Source organism: Cervus elaphus, chromosome 4 (genome assembly GCF_910594005.1).
Source record: "Cervus elaphus chromosome 4, mCerEla1.1, whole genome shotgun sequence".
NCBI classification, from domain to species: Eukaryota; Metazoa; Chordata; class Mammalia; order Artiodactyla; family Cervidae; genus Cervus; species Cervus elaphus.
Genome location: NC_057818.1, coordinates 40,157,802 through 40,178,200, shown reverse-complemented (window position 1 = coordinate 40,178,200; position 20,399 = coordinate 40,157,802). Strand labels below are relative to the sequence as shown.

General features: G+C 48.1%; 1 protein-coding gene across 1 annotated transcript in view; it reads left to right on the top strand.

Annotated features, from left to right (window-relative positions):
* CALB2 (calbindin 2) overlaps positions 1-14,450 on the top strand; it is a 28,068-nt gene extending 13,618 nt beyond the window's left edge. The window contains exons 4-11 of the mRNA XM_043899022.1: positions 2,307-2,387; positions 7,500-7,556; positions 8,157-8,234; positions 8,732-8,787; positions 9,099-9,138; positions 9,271-9,324; positions 10,077-10,148; positions 13,771-14,450. Of these exons, the coding sequence (XP_043754957.1) occupies positions 2,307-2,387; positions 7,500-7,556; positions 8,157-8,234; positions 8,732-8,787; positions 9,099-9,138; positions 9,271-9,324; positions 10,077-10,148; positions 13,771-13,887 (555 nt within the window). The 3' untranslated portion in view covers positions 13,888-14,450. The remainder of the gene's footprint in view (positions 1-2,306; positions 2,388-7,499; positions 7,557-8,156; positions 8,235-8,731; positions 8,788-9,098; positions 9,139-9,270; positions 9,325-10,076; positions 10,149-13,770) is intronic.
* The last annotated feature ends 5,949 nt before the right edge of the window (positions 14,451-20,399 follow it).

Genomic DNA, 20,399 nt, shown 5'->3' with positions numbered 1-20,399 from the left:
AGGCATCCAAAGGAGGGTGTGTGTGTGTATAATTTACATATGTAGTATGTATAACATATTTATAAATATATACACACACATTTATATATGCATATTGATATGCATAGATATACATATTGCTAAAAGATAAACTGAGGCATATTAAAATTTTTAAGAGTTTCTTTAAGCAAAAATCAATTCAAATGGGGCAAGACCAACCTGAAATAGTTAGGAACACTCTACCAACAGAAGCTAAGGGAGACTTCTATAAAGAAGAGACAGTAGCAAACAAAGAAGTTCTTTGACTGGTTATAGCCTAAGTGGTTCCATTATTTGGGAAAGCCTAGTTGGCTATTTTGGTTGGTTGGTTAGATTTTGGTTTGCTTATGCAGGCTACTAAGGCATTAAGGCCACCTCAGTCTTCCTGTTTAACGATGGCAGAGGAGCCTGGCGGGCTACAGTCCATGGGGCTGCAAAGAGTCGGACACAACTGAGCGAGTGGCACCTTCACTTTTCACGTGCACACCTAGACACACACATACACGTGTGCACACGTGCGCAGGCCTAACCAAACTCTTCAGGAAATCCGTTTGCAACCCATGGTCAAGTGATCCAGAGTGACAGCTGGGCACACAAAGGACAGAGGTCTTCTGGGGTGGACTGGTTACCATGGTGCCTCAGGTCAGTGCCCCGGAAGCAGATACTGAGACAGAGATTCGAGTGGGCAGGACTTCAAGAGCAGGGAAGACAGCGCAGCAGGAAGGGGCAGAGGAAGAAGCCAAGCAAGGGTGTGGTCTCAGCTGATCGCAGGGGGGGCTCTGGAGGGCGGATTGTGCCGCCGAGCTGGTCCTACCTTGAAGTGAGGGGTAGCAGGGTGGTCCTGTGAACCCCTATGTCAGTCAGGTATTGGATGCAGGCTGCCCCCTCCAGGATGGGGGTTGGAGGGGAGGATGGCTGGGGCAGCCCGTTTGGTGAAGGGCAGTTCTCCTGCAGGGGGCAGCTATGAGCCCCTAGCTCACAGCCTTTGCAGCCGCTGAGGGGTGGCCCGCCAGCCTAGTTAAAGGTGATCTGCCAAAGGCACGGAGACCATCCACTACAGATGCCTAAAGGGCAGGTGTTGGAACATCGTGACTCAAGTGGGCTTAAACCAGGGGTCGGCAGGCTTTTTCTGTAAAGATACAGACTGTGGTCAATGTTTCAGAGTTTGCAGGCTGTACAGTCTCTGTCGTGACTCCTCAGCTCTGCCACTGGGGCACAGAAACCACCCAAGCAGTATGTAAATAAATGGGCCCTGCTGTGCTCCAACACAAGTTTCTTTACAGAAAGAGGCAAAGCAATTTGAGATGGGTGGTTGCTAGTACACAGAGGACTCTTTTGGGGATGATGGAGAGCCAGATTTGTCTCATGGGCTGTAATATACGGACTCCTGGCTTAAACTGTGAGAGACTCCTAAGGAGAAAGCCCATGAGAAGGGCTGGTTGGTGGTGAAAGAGGCCAGGTCTCCAACCTGGCTTCTCTGCAGTTCTCCTGGTTCTGTTCTCTGGCTCACAACAGCTTCATCCCCAGGCTGGATAAGAAAGCCAGCTACAGCAGTTCCAGGCATCACATCCAGAGGCAGAAAGGGCCCACCTCACTGGTCCCTGATAAAAGCAAGGAAACCCTTCCCAGGAGTGCCCTCAGCAGACCTCCCCTCACATTTCATTGGCCAGGACTAGGTCACTCCTACCCAGAAGCCAATCACTGCCCAGGGAAATGAGATTATTACATTTAACTGAGATTGATTAGGATTCGCCTGTGACCCTGAATACTGGGAGCAGAGAAGGTGAGGGGCAGGGGCGGGGGCACATCCTGCATTTTTTTAAAAACCAGATTTGTGTGCAGTATAATTTATATACAGTAAGCCACATCAATTTGCACTGTGAAATTCCATGAGCTTAGACAGCTGTATACAGCTGCAATCAAAATACAGCATCTCCATCACCCCCAAAAGGGTCCTCTGAGCACCAGCAGCCACCCATCTCAGATTGCTTTGCATTTTCTAGAGTTGTGTATCTATGGAATCACTAAGTATTCCTTTGAGTCCTAATACATGCATTTTAACGTGGCACCACTTTGGGTCCCTCTAGCTACTCATACCCAGAGGCTTGGGGGCACTCAGAAGTGCTTCTTAGAAAATCCTCCTTCCCCTTCAGAGGGCTGCCAGCCCCTATTCTCAAGGAAAGCAGCAAAACTGGAACAAAACGTGACTCCCACGCTGCCTTGCACTGGCTGTTCTCCGACCTCCCCTGGCGGGCCGTAATGTTCCTGTCCCTCTCTGATCCCCACAGCTGGCACAGATCCTGCCGACCGAGGAGAACTTCCTGCTGTGCTTCAGGCAGCACGTGGGCTCCAGCACTGAGTTTATGGAGGTGAGACCAAGGCGCTGCCTTCTCTCTTGCACACTGGGGCCTGCCTTTCACATTCAGAGACAGGCCCACCCAATGCCTAGTGATGGTCTCTGGAAGACACCAAACCCCTTCTGAGTAGCTCAGCTACTCAAGGTGTGGTCTGTGGACCAGGAGCATCAGTGTCGCCATGACCTGGGTGCTTGTTAGACATGCAGAGTCCTGACCCACTGAATCAGAATCTACATTTTAACAAAATCCCCAGGTGATGTGCGTGCACACTAAAGTATGGAGGATACAGTGAAAAGTAAGCTTGGGTAAAGTACCTTTTTGCTTCCCTTGTGTGGTTCAGCTGGTAAAGAATCCGCCTGCAATGCAGGAGACCTGGGTTCGACCCCCAGGTTAGGAAGATCCCCTGGAGAAGGGAAAGGCTACCCACTCCACTACTCTGACCTGGAGAATTTCATGGACTGTATAGTCCATGGGGTCGCAAAGAGTCGGATACGACTGAGCGACTTTCACTTCACTTCACTTCAAAGTACGTTTGGGAAATCATGTGTACACACTGCTTCCCATTTGGGAATTTGCCATAGATATTTGCATATTACAGGCTCTGAGAAATCCTGCAGTAAACAGCCTGGGTATTCAGTTTGCTTCTAGAGTCCTTCATGTTTTCTTCTCACTCAATAGCATTAGTGTTCCTGGAATTCAGAGTTCCAAGAAGCATTCTTGGAAAGGATGGATTCAGCCACCATTCTAAAACTGAAAAAGGCCAGTGAGAATTCCAGTTTCCAGTATCTTCCAGGCTTGATCTTTGACTGTGATCATGGCTTCACTGTCCATCTTCAAAGTGGACGTGGTCATCTCTGCAGTAGGGATTCTTTGAGATCCTCATGTGAACAGGACAACAAAACTCAAGTGTCTTCTGAGTAATATTCAACCAATAGATTGAACCATGAGAAACTGCTCATATTTAATCATTCTTTATTCATAAAAATTGGAAATTCCTTACATTTTAACCAAGTATATTACTAATCCAGCAAACTACCAAATATTTTCTGCTATTTTTCTGGGGCTCTGCACCCTAGCCACTCAACGTATGTGTCCGTCAAGGTGAGATTCAACTCATCCCCTCATCATCCCAACACACACACACACACACTCTCTGCCTGCTGTGATAACTAACTAACTGGCCTTCAACACAACCAGTTGCCATTTGTCATGTCAAATCCATTTCTAGCCACCGGTAATCTCCTGTCTGTGATTCACTGCTTAAAAATGACTGGAGAGCCAGTCCAGAAACACACATGGCAGAGAGTTCCCCACACGGATGGAAAGTCAGTTAGAAATAATGGATTCTCAGGGTAGAAGACTCATTTTTTTAAGTGGCAGCACGCCCAAGCATTAGATATGGGTTTAATTTTATGGTGCTTTAAAGGATTTTCTCCATTTTTTTTCAAGATGGCAAAATTCCATAAGCTAGTAATTTGACATGCTGGATTCTGTTCTTAGCCCCCCCTTGCCTGTCTAGAAGGAGAAGTCGCATATACATAGAACTTGTCGGGGGAGCTACTTTTGTGAATGTCAATTTTCTGTCTATAGAAAAGGGGCTTCCCTAGTGGTCTAGTGGTTAAGACTCTGGTTCCACCAAAGGGGCACAGTTCCATCCCTGGTCAGAGAGTTAAGATGCCACCTGCCTCACCGTGTGGCAAAAAAAGAGAAAAGAAAAGGGAGCATTTATACCTGATTGCTCCTTTCTTGATAGGGAGGCAGCCAGAGATTGGCTTTGTTCCACTTATGATCAGGGGGTGATAGCTTACAGGGTATAGAGACGCTCAAAGAGGAGCAAAACGAAACCCACCCCCCCCGCCCCTAAATCATCAGTGGTTTCTTTCTGTGTAGTTGACATGGTTCCATGTTTTACCTGTCTTTGTCCTTTAAGCTAAGTCCAGCATAACAACTGATCCCCACCCCATCCCACAAGTTTCCTGGAACCCCACTGCCTTACAGGACCATCCCCTCCTGGGGCTGTCCATTGGTTCCATCTTTGTCAGCAGGAAACCTGAAATGGCCCCTCTGTGGCCCCGAAAGCCTGTGCTCTCAGATGGTTTCCATCCCACTGCTCAGAACAACATTTTAATTTCCTATTTTAGTGACACCTCAGGATTTCTTTGAGATTTCACAAAGCCCAGGTCTCTTGAACTCTTTTCCTTGAATGGGAAGAGAATAATGACCCACTGATGGCAGAGCACAAAGAGCTGGAAGGGAAGGGAAGTCCAGCATGGGGTCACGGGGCTGGGGTGGGTCCAGGGAGCGGAGGCAGACCTGCTGGATGCTCTCACTCTGAAGGCAGCTGAATATTTTGCTTTCTGTGAGCACTGGGGTCCCTTCAGGTTATCCTCTCCTCAGGTTATCCCCTCCAGGCAATTGGGGGGGCATCTGTCTTTTCTCCCAGTCAAGACTCAACCTAGAAACCAAATTCTAATGCACTCAAAGCATGCAGGTGGTTGGTGAAGTCATATTTGAAAATCTGCACATATTTCTTTGTGCTTAACTCAAGGGTGGGCTTTAATATTTTGATGGAACTGGGCATTTTTTTCCTCAAAGAAAGTTCTCTTCCCAAGTCAAAAGCTATCTATCCAAGTTTCACGTAGAATAAGTCTACGAGCAACATAACTTCCTAAAAAACCAGAATCAAATTTTTTGAGCCACTACTATACCAAAGAGTTGGACGCAACTGAGCAACTGAACAAGACAAGACTATACCATGAGAGTCACAGCCTAGTTTGGTAATATGGAAGAAAGATCCTCACACACCTCACGATAATAGGGGGACATGCCATAGACAGACGAATGTGTGGTACATACATACCATGGAATAGTACTCAGCCATAAAACAAAAAGAAATAATGCCCTTTGCAGCTACATGGATGGAGAAAGAGATTATCATACTAACTGAAGTCAGTCAGAAAGAGAAAGACAAATACCATATGATATCACTTACACGTGGAATCTAAAATATGACACAAATGAACTTATCTATGAAAGAGAAACAGACTCACAGACTCAGAAAACAGACTTGCGGTCACCAAGGAGGAGGTGAGGGGGGCAAGCGTGGATTGGGATTAGCAGATGCCAACTATTATATATGGAATAGGTAAACCATACAACATAAGTCCTGCTATATAGCACAGGGAACTGTATTTATTATCCTCTGATAAACCATAATAGAAAAAAACATGAGAAAGAATATATATATATATATACATGTATGTATAACTGAATCACGATGCTGTACACCAAAACTGACACAACATTTTAAATAAACTATAATGAAAAAAATTTATTTAAGTGGAAGGCATGATGTCGAGGACTTAGAGATGCAGGAGATCAAATCTGGGAAAAGAATGAGTCCCTGCTGACTCTTAGAAAATCAAGTGTTGCTAGAGTCTAGGTGTGCTGTTTGGGCCTAGGGGAGAAGGGAATGAAAATTAAGGGAAGAAACCGTGAAAGAAAATCTAAGAACTATGGTCAGGCACCAAAACAGACCAAAGTTTATGGAAATAGGGTTCTCTGGGCCTTTTGTCACAGATACACCCACTTCCACCACCACCCCCCCCTCATCATGGTATTCCCTCCTCCCCACCAGATGGCTTGAGTTTAAGGACAGTTGCACTCAGGACCAGATTCTTTCAGGACCACTATATTAGTTACCTATTGCTATATTAACAAATTACCCCCCAAAATTTACCAGCCTAAGGCAACAAACATTTTATCATCTCTCAGTTTCTGGGGAAATTTGGTAAAGCTCAGCCAAGTGGCTCTGGCTCAGAGTCAAGATGTCAGCAGGGCAGCAGTCATCTGAAGGCTTGACTAGGGCTGGAAGATGCACCTCCGGGATGGCAGTCCCATGTGGCTGTTGGCAAGAGGCCTCAGGTCCTCACTACATGTATCTTTCTACAGTGCTGCTTGAGTGTCCTTACAACATGGCACCTGGCTTCCTCCAGACTGAGTGATCCAAGGGCGAGAACAAGAAGGCAGCCTCGCTGTCTTTGTGACTTAGTCTTGGAAGCCACAACTGCCACATCTGCCATCTTCTATTCATTACAAGTGGGTCACTGAGTTCAGTCCACTTTCAAGGAGACGGGAATTAGGGAGGTGAAGAATTTATGGACATTTTAAAACCATGCCAACTGTTTTTCCTTGTTTCTCCTGTGGACTGTCTGCTCCTGCTCACATGGACAGAACAGAGAGGAAAGAGGTGGTCAGACCCCTATCACCTGCTGAAGCTCTGTTTCTCTTTGATCCTCCAGATGCTGGGTCAACAGGCAGTTGTCTGGTTTCTCACAGGGACCCAATGCATGTACCGAATAACTGGGACTCAGATCAGAGCCCAGAACCAGTAATGGAGCAAAATCCAGGGAGGGACTGACTATCCAGGCCTGGGTCACATGTCTACCTCTGGAGATTGGTCAGCCCTTCTTGAACCACGTGTGATCATGAGAGAGGGGTAGTTTCCTAAAAATCAAAGGAGGGGGGGTGATTTTTATCAGAAAGATGGGGGAGTGGCCTTGGGATAGTCTAAACAAACTGATTACACTACCAATTCTGTTCCATCCTCAGACTTGGCTGTCACAGGCATCGTGATGAGGAGTAGAGGACATAGTACAGTGAAGAGTAACCAAAATCTGTTTCTGCCCCTTCCAGAGGGGTCTTAGCCTTGCCCCTAGTGCCCGTGCAGAGAATGAAAGGCTTCCAAAACAGTAAAAGGGCACTCAATATACCCCCAACAAAAATAGGATCCACAGATCCTAGTGCTAGTTCTGGTAAAATCTGCCTGGCTGGTATCTAAGAAAACTGTAACCCTGGTTAGAAGATGATCATGAAGCCAGTTACAGTAGGGAGACCCTGTCCCAGCAGGTTTTTTTTTTTCTCCTCTATGTGACCTTGCCCAAGACACTTGCCCTTGTTTCTTCATCTGCAACATGGAAGGCACTGGGCTAAACCATCTCAATGTCCCCATCCCACTGTGATATTCTTGAATATCAAGACCCAGCCTGTCTTGTTAAAGGGAGATGGAGGGAAGCTTATAGGTGTGGATAAATCTTTGTGAATAGGTTGACATTCCCGTTGCAGGCTTGGCGGAAGTATGACACAGACAGAAGCGGCTACATTGAAGCCAATGAGCTCAAGGTAGGATGGGCCTTGTCAGGGAGGGTGTGGAAAGGTGGAGCATAGGCCTGAGGCCCAAGTGGTGGTGGGCTTAAGGAACCTGGGGAGGGAGGAGATGTTGGGTGAGGAAGTTGGGTGTGTGGCCTGATCAGGGATACTCAGGCCTGGCTCTGAATGGTTGGACGTATTCAGCCATGTGAAATCGGCAACCTGGAGCTGCAGGGTCACAGAGTACAACCAGTTCACGCTCCTCAGCACATCAGTGCTCAGAACAGGCATCCTCAAAGTACTCCAGCAGTTTGACCTTCTGGCTTGTACGTCTGCCAAACTCCTCTAGACCCAGGGATCTCCAGGCATGGCTTAGCATGTGTTCTGGGCTCTCCAAGGAGCCAGAACCGGTTTCTACCATCTGTCCAATGGGATGAGGTTGCATTTAGCAGCTCCTGCCTCCTTTGGGATTACCCCACAAGCATTAAGGGGTGAGGGAATTATGAGGGCTGCAAGCTATGCAAATGATGGGCTTCAGAAAACAAGATCGAGTGACTGTCTGAAGGAACAAGTAAGTGAGTCAGGGGCAGAGAGACTGAGTCAGGAGCTCTGAAGAGGCCTTTCATATTCCAGGGATTCCTGTCTGATCTGCTGAAGAAGGCGAACCGACCATATGATGAACCCAAGCTCCAAGAGTACACCCAAACCATAGTGAGTGGCCAGGGCACAGGACGTGGGACCCAAATCGGTGGGATCTGGGGTTTGCGGGGTCATTAGTTGGCTGATTCTTCAGGCCGGGGAGAAGTGACTCCCAGCGGCAGCTGGCAAGAGAGATGTCAGTTCATGGTCCCAGCACCTTCTCTCTGAGGTTCCCACTCAGCCAGATGCTCCTGGGCCAGAGGAAGACCAGAGCATCTGTCTGTGTGACAGCCTCCACAGCTCCAGGAGAGGGTAAACTTGGAGAGGGGGAACTTCAGTGTTGGCCTCTGTCCTCTGCAGCCCTGTCCCTCTGAAAGGGGAGAGGAGAGCCATGACCAAGTCCCTGCTGATTTAGCCTATGCTGCCCCCTGCCTCCAGGCCACCTCAGAGGACGCATGAGCATGCTTGGCCATGTTCCCCCCTCTCCAGTACAGGGGAAGGTGGGTCAAGGTCTCACATGAGCGAAGGTCAAAGCAAATAATCCAAGCACCACTTTCTGTCCCCATCAGCTACGGATGTTTGACTTGAACGGGGATGGCAAACTGGGCCTCTCGGAGATGTCCCGGTAAGTGCCCGTCCTCACTCACCCCAGCATCACTTTTCACAAGACCCTGGCAGATAATCCCTGTGCTACCGTTCCATCACCAAGATCAACCAGTGGGGAAAGTGACAGGTCAGGTGTCCCGAAGCTCAAAGTTAGATCAAATAGTGATCATCATCACCTTAAAGTTCCGTCTCCCTCTTTTTTGAACCTTCCTCTGAAGTACTCAGAAATCATTTCTGTAACTACAGGCGCTACTTCTGCATCCCCCCAGGTCCTAGTTGTTCCTATCTCTGCTCTGTCTCCTAATTACTGCTCTAACATTATCTTTCCAGACTCTTGCCTGTACAGGAAAACTTCCTGCTTAAATTTCAGGTAAAAGAGCGACTTTGCTTTTCTTCGATTACTCCCTTCCCCTCATCCCGCTGAGCTCACCCTTCCTCAAAACACACACACACACACTCTGCAGGGCTTTGGCTTCTGTCTTTAATACCTTGGGCCTTCTAGGGCATGAAGCTGACCTCGGAGGAGTTCAACGCGATCTTCACATTTTATGACAAGGTAAGATAGAGGACAGTGTGGATGGAAAAGCAGGCGGCCCATCCCAGTCACCCAGAATGCTCACCTTGGTCCTCAGAAGTAAACAAGCTGTGGGAGCGGTGGTCTGGGCCATGCAATTCCTTCCTGTCCCTTTGGATTCCCTGAAGCATCTTCTGCTGTATGAGAAGATTAATGTTCTTAACAATGTGTGGCTTGTGGGACCCAAGGTTTTGGTTCCTTCAAAGTACAGGAGAGAATAGCTTGTGGACGGGAAGAGGGTCAAGTCCAGGACGAGGATGCGATCACACTGTTGGGGCCCAGAGGCAGGAGGTGCTCGGTACTGCTCCCCCGATGCCAGGTCACCACCTTGCTGTTCTTCTAGGAAGTGGGGAGTGAGAGGCCCTCTGTACCACTCTCACCCCTCTCAGCTGCCCTTGCCTGGGTGACTCCAGTGGTTTTCCTTAGAACTCCAGGTTTGGGGTAAATAGCCCCATGTTACCCTGACATATTATTGTGGGATTCAACACCCAGCAAGTTAGCAAAATGCTTCTTGAACCTCATTTACATTTTCAACGCAAATGTAAAATACCAGAAGGGAAGGTTACCAAGTTTGCCCTGGGCCCTCACATTGCTGCAGTGACTGGCAAAGTCAGAAGTGACATGTTATTTGGGCACCTCTTTTGCTCTGAGTAAAGACCCTCAGCAAAGCTAGACTCTGGTCAGGGGTTGGCATGAGTTTTGAGGCTCTGTGCTGACCCTTGGCTCCCTTCCAGGACGGAAGTGGCTACATTGATGAGAACGAACTGGACGCCCTCCTGAAGGATCTGTATGAGAAAAACAAGAAGGTGAGGGGCTGAGCCCAGAGGTGGGGTGCTGTCATGGAGGTGGTGTGGAAGTGGGAAGGCTGGCCAAGGGGCGCCTGCTCCCCTCTGATCACCCCTAACAAGGCAACAGCAGTTTTGTGGGTTCTTTTCATGGTTGATTTTTTTTTTAAAATACACACACCAAAGTGTGCCGCCGTAACCACTTTTAAGTGTTCAGTTCAGTGGCATCAAGTACTCGGCGTTCTGCAACCATCCCCACTGTCCAGCCCTCTTTTTGTCTTCCCAGAATTAAAGTCTGTACCCAGTAAATGATAACTCCCCCTTGCTGCCTCCCCCCAGCCCCTGGCACCATTCTATATTCCATCTCTGTGAATCTCACCGCTCTAGATACTTCATACAAGTGGGGTCATGCAGCATCTGTCTTTCCATGTCTGGCTTATTTCACTTCATGTAACTTCCTCAAGGTTCATCCATGTTGTAGTATGTGTCACAATTTCCTTCCTTTTTAAGGCTGAGTAACGTGGTGTGACTATCCCACATTTTATCTGTTTGTCCACAGACACGTGGATTGCCCCCACCTGCTGACTGATGTAAACAATGCGGCTATGAGGCCATGGCAGTTTTAATGTGGCACACTTCTTGGAAGTGTCAGTCCCGTGGCCAAAAAAAAAAAAGACTTTTTACTCTAGGAGAGATTTGGAAGAGCAGGGCCAGTGGGAGTTGAGGGTATTCTGAATTGACTCTAGCATCTTAAGCTGGGGAAGGGGCTAACAGAAGTCCCTGACAAATGTGTTCCCTGGAAGGAAAGGCTGGGAACTGAACTCCATTACTTTGCCGGGTCATGTTGCCTCTTGGGCAGTCCCCAGGGGCTCATCTCGGTGCCCAGGATGGGCGGACACAGGCAGAAGAGGAACCAGGAGACAAGTCTTGGCAGCATCTTCCTCCACCTCCTGGAAAATGTCTTTCTCTGAGCAAATAGCTTTTTTTGCTGCTTTCTTTAATTAGATGATGAGTGATCTATAATTCCCTGCGTTGTCTAACTGCCTGGGCAGTCAGGCAAGATCTAAATTTAACTCCTAATTTTGGGGAAAAAAATTCATCGTGGCCGCTGAGTCTATCTGTCTCCCTTTCCAATTGTCTTCTGACCTCTTTATCTCTATCCTGAATATCATCCTTCATTTCTTTCACCCTAAGTTTATTTTTTTTAATGTTACCTATAATTGCTTTTTGAAAGAGGCAAAAAATAAATTATGTGCAAATACTTCCTAGGAAGAAGGAATTACTCATCACGTGCTTGAACTTGGCAAACTTTTTTCTGCTACCAAACTCTAGGAGAAAATTGTTTGGGTATCCTTATGTGTTCAAGGGATGTTGGGCATCATAATGAAAAGTATGCTTAACTGTAATTGGAATAATGAGGCAAAGTTTTTCTCCATATGACCCTACTTTATGCCTGAGGCTGATAGGCCTTGAGGGCAGGCATTAAATCTTGGGAGAGACCTGAATTTCCTGGTCATCATCTAACTAGGGTCTTCCTTGACTCCCACAAAGACAACAATGTGGCTACACAGCTTGACTTTCTGAGATGTGCAAACAAACAAACAAAAAAAGTCAGGTGTTGTGGTTAAGAAAAATTCTGAAGGTTAGAGAACAAGGATATTAATAAAGCTGTTTACCTGGGAACCTTCCACCAGTACTAAGCTCCAGACTTAGCACATGGAGATCAAGAGAAGGAATCAGTAGAGAGAGCTATATGCCTGTAAATAACCTGAGTTGGGAAGGGAATGACCATTTTTAGTTGAACCCACATGGCGGATGCACATGCCATTTTGATGGTGCCTACATGGGCGGTCAGTCGGTTTCTGAGCAGATTAATGTCTGAGGCTCCTGCGGGACAGGCTGATGGGCTCAAATGTTGACATGTTCTTAGCATTCCTGAGACAAATGCAACCTGCTAAAGCCTTCCCCAGCTTCACACATGCTTCTAGACATAGAAAGGAAGCAGCATCCTCCCTCCATTCTGCTGGAACTCCTCAGGCCATGCTGAATCAGAGGATTTTCTCAGGCTGGTAGCTGATATATGGGGTCCCTTCCTTGGCTCCTGATTGAGGGATAGGCCGCTCAGGCACACCTCACTGTTATGGGCTAGGTGACATTTCCAGGAACTTCACAACTTTAGGGAAGTTAGAGATGTCTGCAAAGTGCCTTGGGACTGGGTGCTAGCACAAACCCAGAAATCAGTCATGTGAGGAGATGCCACCAAAGAATGCAATAAAAGACTGACCCTCAAGCACTGAGTACAGGGAAACCAGGTAAAGGGTTACACAGCCTTCAGGACTCAGAGGACTAGGACTGTTCATGGCTGTAGGGTTGGTTCCATCCTTTAGCCAATCCCTTAGTCTTCACACCTCAGTTTTCTCGTGGGGATAATGACCCATTAGCCTAGAAGTATTAAAAAAAAAAAAAAAAGAAAGAAAAGATCTGTCAACAGGTTCAATACAAGAGGAAGAGGAGGAGGAAGGAAGGAAGGAAGGAGGGGAGGAGGAAGAAAAGAAGTGTAGGAGGGAAGAAGGAGGGAAGGAAAAAGAAAATTGCTTAAGTGATTTTCCAATGATGATGACTGTGCTGTATTTCAGTACTACTGGCTATTTGCATCCAAAGCCACACAAGGCTTATCAGCCGCTGGTGTTCTGTTTAGTGCTGGCCTCCAAAATCCCATGGACAGAGGGGCCTGGCAGGCTACAGTCCATAGGGCCTCAAAGGGTCGGACACGACTGGATGACTATCACTTTCAGTTTTCCATTTTATATGAGACCGTGGGTCACCTGTCTTAGAGCCTCTGAAGGCCTCAAGGTGCCAGGAAGCAAGAAGTAGGCTGGCAGGCTTTGCCACTGGAGGAGAGGGGAATTAAGAATTCCTTGTCCCGCTGGGTGCGGCTTAGGGCAAAGGCAAAACCATGGTGCTTCCCTGGCATTCTCTTTCTCACCCAACGGGACCCAGCGGACTGAGTGAACGGAGGCCCAGTGAGGTAGAGGAATTTAGCGAAGCTGTATGTAGATAATGACCGGTATCAACAGCTGCTGTGTGGAGCGCATGCTGAGTGTCCGGGACTGTGCTCGATGCTGTTTACATTCATTTCTCACCTAATCATTGTAACTCCTCAGTGAGGCAGACTTATTCCTGGACCGATTTTACAGATAAGGCAGCTGAGACTTAGAAAAGGCTGAATACTGTCCCCAAGGCAATGCAGCTAGTAAGTGAAAGGGACAGCATTTTAACCCAGGGCTTGGGCTTCCCTGGTGGCTCAGAGGTTAAAGCATCTGTCCGCAATGCGGGAGACCTGGGTTCGATCCCTGGATCAGGAAGATCCCCTGGAGAAAGAAATGGCAACCCACTCCAGTATTCTTGCCTGGAGAATCCCATGGATGGAGGTGCCTGGTGGGCTACAGTCCATGGGGTCACAAAGAGTCGGACTTTACTTTCTGACCCCAAAGCCCATGCTCGGTATGCCTCTCGGCTACTTGCACTGAGATGGGGTAAGGGAAAGGTTTTGGTGAATGAACATTTCGGGGAGAGGGGCGGTGTCTGGGGGGGGGGGCGCCTTCCCCTGAACCTGCTCTTACCCTCTCCCTCTGTCTCCTAGGAAATGAACATCCAACAGCTCACCAGCTACAGAAAGAGCGTCATGTCCTTGGCTGAGGCGGGGAAGCTCTACCGCAAGGACCTGGAGATTGTCCTCTGCAGTGAGCCCCCCCTGTAAAACAGGGGTGGGGGCTGCCTCGCCACCTCCCCCTCAAACCCTGCTGCCCTGCCACTGCCGCCCAGACCCAGAGATCCTGAGCGTCCCTGTGACTGTCCCTGCCACCTGCACACACCAGCCAGCAGAGCAGGAAAGGAGAAATGGAGAAGGGGCTGCTGCCGGGCCCCCTGGAGCCCCCTGCAGCCCCGCCCTGGCTGACCGGGCACAGCATTCTGTGTGCAGGGGGGCACCAACCTCGTGGGAGGTGGGCGGGGGCACGGACGGGGGGTCCCTGGTTCTCCTTGCTGTGATGCATGAGCTCATTCGCTGTATCATTTAGATGTCCATGTCCAACAGAGTGGGCCCTCTTCTCTGCCTCTCCCCCATGCCGCCAGCCACCCCCACCCCCCAGGCCCACTGCCCCACCTCGCTAATGGTGTAGCTGCCTCTCAGAGCTCCTTCCTTGTTCGTGGTGGGTGTCAGCCTCGTCCTTTTCCTGATGCAGCGTGCTCCTTGTCCCTTTGGGTTTCTTGTTTACCAAAGAAGAGTTTACAGACAATAAAATGTTCTCCTGTGGAAGCTCTCCCAGTTCTCACCAAGTGGTCGACTTTGTCTCTACAGCCAACTCTTGACAAAGAGAGAGCCTGTTCTCAAGTGAGTGGGGAGCCTGGGGGGAACCGCCCAGCTGGGGTGTAAGCACTGGAAGCAAGGACTCCAGGACTCTGGGCTTACCCTTGCCACGCACCACCTGCTCTCCATCAACCTGTTGTTTTTCTGCTCCGTGTTTGTTCCCAGGTTTCTGAGATCATAACAGCAGTTATCAGCTCACTGCAAATTTACTAAATGCCAGGTACTGTGCAAAACAGCTCACCTGCAGTATCTCTCAGTCCCTGGAGAGGGGTGCTGTGACTGTCTCCACTGAACAGATAAGGAAAACTCAAGATTAAAGAAGTTAAGTAACGAGCCCCATGTCTCAAGGCCAGTTGGCAGCGCAGAGCCAGGGTATGACTCCTGAGCATTGGATCCACTTTTTTTTTTAATAGGCCATGCTGCATGTCTTGCAGGATCTTAGTTCCTTGACTGGGGATTGAATTCATGTCCCTGTCAGTGGAGCATGGAGTTCTGACCACTGGACCACCAGGGAAGTCTCTTCACAATAGGGTTACCATAGTCTGTGGGAACAGTGGGAGTAGGTGTCCCCTGAGTAGGGGTGACCTCCACCCAGGAGTTCCAAACACCAAAAACTTAACTTCTCCCCATAAAATGCAATTTACCCCACAACAACACATCAGGTGCCCCAGGGTCAGCATGGCCTTTGGGTGCAGAGAACTCTTTGGGATCTCAGAATAGAGAGATAACTGTGTGTGTGTGTGTGTGTGTGTGTGTGTGTGTGTGTGTGTGTGTGTGTGTGTGTGTGTGTGTGTGTGTGTGTGTGTGTGTGTGTGTGTGTGTGTGTGTGTGTGTGTGTGTGTGTGTGTTTAATGCTATCAGGTTTGACTGTCTACAAGATGAGTTTTGACATTACCTCATTTCATGTCCCAACAGTCCTTGCAATGAATACTATTTCAGGTGAAGAAACTAAAGTTCAAAGCCATTAAGTAACTTTGGAAGTGTCCGCTTGATAACCAGGAACCTAGCTGGAGCAACAGAGCCCCCAGAGTGGATATACCTGGGTCAGATATACGAGTCTATTTTAGGTTCTCTGAAAAGAGAATCTATTTAGGTTCTCAGAGAAGTGAATGAAGTGAGAGGAGTGGGCCATGCTGCCATCATGGGGGAGTCTAGATGGAGGAAACAGCAAGTGCAAAGGCCCTAAAGTGGAAGAGTTCCCGGCGTGCTCAGAAATGTGGTCACTGGGGCCGGAGCAGAATAACGGAAGGGGGTGAACAGTAAATAGGGCTGGGGGAAAGGGTAAGGCCAGGTGGAGGCCAGGACAAAAAGGACTGTGTCAAGGGAAGCCACAGAGAGGGGGAACATCAGAGAAGTGACATTTCAAAGGTCACTCTGACTCCTGTGTCAACACTAAACTCAGGAGACAAAGCAGAGACATCAGTTAAGAGGCCAATGCACTAGGGCCGCTGAGAAATGCTGATGACTCGGACCAAGGAAGTGATGGGAGGTGACAGCAAATATCAGATTCTGGACCTATTTCTAGGATTGAATCAAAAGGGCTTACTGAAGACTGGATAAGTCATCTGGGAGAAAAACGAGTCAGGAATGGCTCCAAGGCTATTAACTGTAGCAACTGGGTGCATGGTGGACGCCAGTAACCGAGCAGGCAGAGAGCATGTTTGGGGATGGGGGAGGGCTAACAGGGATATGACTGTGGTTTTAGTACGGGGCTTGTGAAAGCTTCCTGATGGGAGGGACTGGTTGTGGGTGAATCTGGGTCTTGCTCTGATGGGCGGGGCCCTGCTCAGTAAATCTTCAATCCAATCTTCTGTGGACTGTACTCCCTCCCTGTAGTTTCGCCTGAGGCCAAACTATGGTAAGGGTAATGGTGGTCAGGAGACCTCCTTCAAAAGGGCTTACACCAGCACACCAGCACACCGCAGCCTCCTGGGACTGCTGTATTCAGCACCCCCGACCCCGTGGCAGGCCACTGTTGACCCACGCCTGCGCGGGAGACTCCTGGACACTCATAGGCAAGTCTGGCTCAGTCTCTTGTGGGGGTCACTGCTCCTTTCTCCTGGGTCCTGGCACAACAAGGTTTTGTCCGTGCCCTCCAAGAGGCTATTTCCCCAGTCCTGTGGAAGTTCTGTAATCAAAACCCACTGGCCTTCAAAGTCAAATGCCCTGGAGGCTCTCAGTCCCTTTGCTGGATCCCCAGGTTGGGATATCTGTTGTGGGTCCTAGAACTTTTGCAACAGTGCAAGAACTTCTTTGGTGTAATTGTTCTCCAGTTTGTGGGTCAATGCTCAGCGGCTCTATGGTGGGGCTAACGGCAACCTCCTCCAAGAAGAATTATGCCACACGCTGCGCCTCCCAGGTCTGCTGCAGCCAGAGCCCCTGTCCTTATTACAAAATTCAGACTTAAATTGAAGAAAGTAGAGAAAACCACTGACCATTCAGGTATGACCCAAATCAAATCCCTTATGATTATACAATGGAAGTGACAAACAGATTCAAGGGATTAGATCTGATAGAGTACCTGAAGAACTATGGACAGAGATTCGAAACACTGTACAAGAGGAGGTGATCAAAACCATTCCCAAGGAAAAGAAATGCAAAAAGGCAAAATGGTTGTCTGAGGAGGACTTACAAATAGCTGAGGAAAGAAGAGAAGCAAAAGGCAAAGGAGAAAAGAAAAGATACATCCATCAGAACGCAGAATGTGAAAGAATAGCCAGGAGAGATAAGATAGCCTTCCTCAGTGATCAGTGCAAAGAAATAGAGGAAAACAACAGAATGGGAACCTATAGAGATCTCTTCAAGAAAATTAGAGATACCAAAGGAACATTTCATGCACAGATGGGCACAATAAAGGACAGAAACAGTGTGGACCTAACAGAAGCAGAAGATATTAAGAGGAGGTGGCAAGAATACACAGAAGAGCTATACAAAAAAAGATCTTAACAACCCAGATAACCACGATGGTGTGATCACTCACCTGGACCTAGACATCCAGAGTGCAAAGTCAAGTGGGCCTTAGGAAGTATCACCACAAACAAAGCCAGTGGAGGTGATGGAATTCCAGTTGAGCTATTTCAAATCCTAAATGATGATGCTGTGAAAATGCGGCACTCAAATGCCAGCAAATTTGGAAAACTCAGCAGCGGCCACAGGACTGGACAAGGTCAGTTTTCATTCCAATCCCAAAGAAAGGCAATGCCAAAGAATGTTCAAACTACCGCACAATTGTACTCATCTCACACACTAGTAAAATAATACTCAAAATTCTCCAAGCCAGGCTTCAGCAATACGTAAACCATGAACTTCCAGATGTTCAAGCTGGATTTAGAAAACGCAGAGAAACTAGAGACCAAATTGCCAATATCCACTGGATCATAGGAAAAGCAACAGAATTCCAGAAAAACATCTGCTTCATTGCCTACACTAAAGCCTTTGACTGTGTGCATCACAACAAACTGTGGAAAATTCTTACAGAGATGGGAATAGCAGACCACCTGACCTGCCTCCTGAGAAATCTATATGCAGGTTAAGAAGCAACAGTTTGAACTGGACACGGAACAATGGACTGGTTCCAAATCGGGAAAGGAGTATGTCAAGGCTGTATATTGTCACCCTGCTTTTTTAACTTATATCCAGAGTACATCATGCAAAATGCTGGGCTGGATGAAGCACAGGCTGGAATCAAGATTGCTGGGAGAAATATCAATAACCTCAGATATGCAGATGACACTACCCTTATGGCAGAAAGAAAAGAGGAACTAAGGAGCTTCTTGATGAAAGTAAAAGAGGAGAGTGAAAAAGCTGGCTTAAAACTCAACATTTAAAAAAAAGAAGGTCATGGCATCCGGTTCCATCATTTCATGGCAAATAGATGGGGAAACAATGGAAACAGTGGCTGACTTTATTTTTCTGGGCTCCAAAATCACTGCAGATGGTGACTTGCAGCCATGAAATTAAAAGACGCTTGCTCCTTGGAAGAAAAGCTATGGCCAACCTAGACAGCATATTAAAAAACAGAGACATTACTTTGCCAACAAAGGTCTGTCTAGTCAAAGCTATGGTTGTTCCAGTAGTCATGTATGGATGTGAGAGTTGGACTATAAAGAAAGCTGAATGTCGAAGAATTAATGCTTTTGAACTGTGGTGTTGGAGAAGACTCTTGAGAGTCCTTTGGACTGCAAGGAGATCAAATCAGTCAATCCTAAAGGAAATCAGTCAACATTCATTGGAAGGACTGATGCTGAAGCTGAAACGCCAATACTTTGGCCACATGATGAGAAGAACTGATTCACTGGAAAATACCCTGATGCTGGGAAAGATTGAAGGCAGGAGGAGAAGGGTACGACAGAGGATGAGATGGTTGGATGGCATCACTGACTCAATGGACATAAGTTTGAGCAAACTCTGGGAGATGGTGAAGGACAGGGAGGCCTGGCATGCTGCGGTCCATGGGTTGCAAAAAGTCAGACACAACTGAGTGACTGAACTGACTGAACCAGGATGTGGGACATGCTGCCTGATATCAGGTGTCTGTCAGGACACCAACAGAAAACAGGTTCATGTTATTTGCTTTTGACAAACATCTGCAAGAAAGACAAACACTAGGTGCTGGGGACACAGGAGCGAACAGACCAGTTCCTGGCTGCTGAGAGCTTAAAGGCTCCCAGGCCTGAGGGATGAGGAAACTAGCAATTCAGCCTGGTAAGTGGTGGGTCAGAAAAAAGCAGGGAAGAGGCCCCTGAGGGTGGAGAAATTCCTTGGTGAGAATGCCTGGCAGGCACCAGAGCCAGGCTCAGTGGGGTGGAGGGTGGGGAATGCTAGTCCCTTGAGAGCTGAAGCTGAGAAGGGAGAAGCCAGAGGATAAAGCTCAAAGACCAGACAGGACCAGCTCTTGCAGGGCCCTGCAGCCCTGAAGGCTTAGTCATCAATCTCTCCCCAGGCTGCTTTGAAGTTTCTCTCTTTTCCTTCTGGTCTTGTTGAGAAGCCACCTTGAGGAGGTGGCTCAACTGTCACCTCCTCAATGAGGCCCACCCTGATGAAACTGCAACCCACTCACCCACACCCCGTACCCCATAACCCCTTCCCCAGGAACATTTTTCTCCACAGCGCATGACCACATGCCCTGATGTGCGTTCAGGTGCTCCCCCAGCTAGAAGGCAAGTCCTCCAGGGCAGTGCTCTCTCTCCCTGTCCCCCATACCTGCTCAACCCACACACATGGGGCACCACTCCTTCCAGCCTCCCCCTCACCTGTGTCCCTCAGCTTCCCAGAAGAGTGGCCCCAAAGATGTCTGAGTCTTAACCCCCAGATGTATAGTGCATATATTATCTCATGTGGCAAAGGGGAATTACTTGTAGACGGAATTAAGGTTGCTAATCAGCTGACTTTGGGGAGGTTATCTTGGATGATCCAGGTGCACTTGAAGTCATCACAAAGGTCCTTGGATATGAAAGATGGAGGCCAAACCCAGAATCAAAATGATGCATAAGTGAGAAGCATCTAGAAACTAGGAAAACCAGGAGAATATTCTTCCTTAGAGCCGTCCCACAGGCCTGCCGATACCTTGATTTTAACACAACTTGGACTTCTGACCTCCAGATCTGTAAGGTAATAAATCTGTGTTGTTTTAAGCAGCCAAGTCTGTAGTAACTGGAAGTGAATACACAGCAGCAACATGAAGTGAAACTCAGGCAAAAACACAGACCCACCTGTTCCATATTTGTATTCCTGGCACATTACGAGATAGGGGTAAGGATGTATCTTCCTCCACGTGTTTTTGTGAGGATCCAGATAATCCTGGCTACACACACTTTGCACGGTGCCCAGCATGGAGTTTCTCTAGCTGGCAGCTGTGGGGATGACGTCTGCTGTGGTGGACGGGCAGGAGGTTTCTCTTCTTC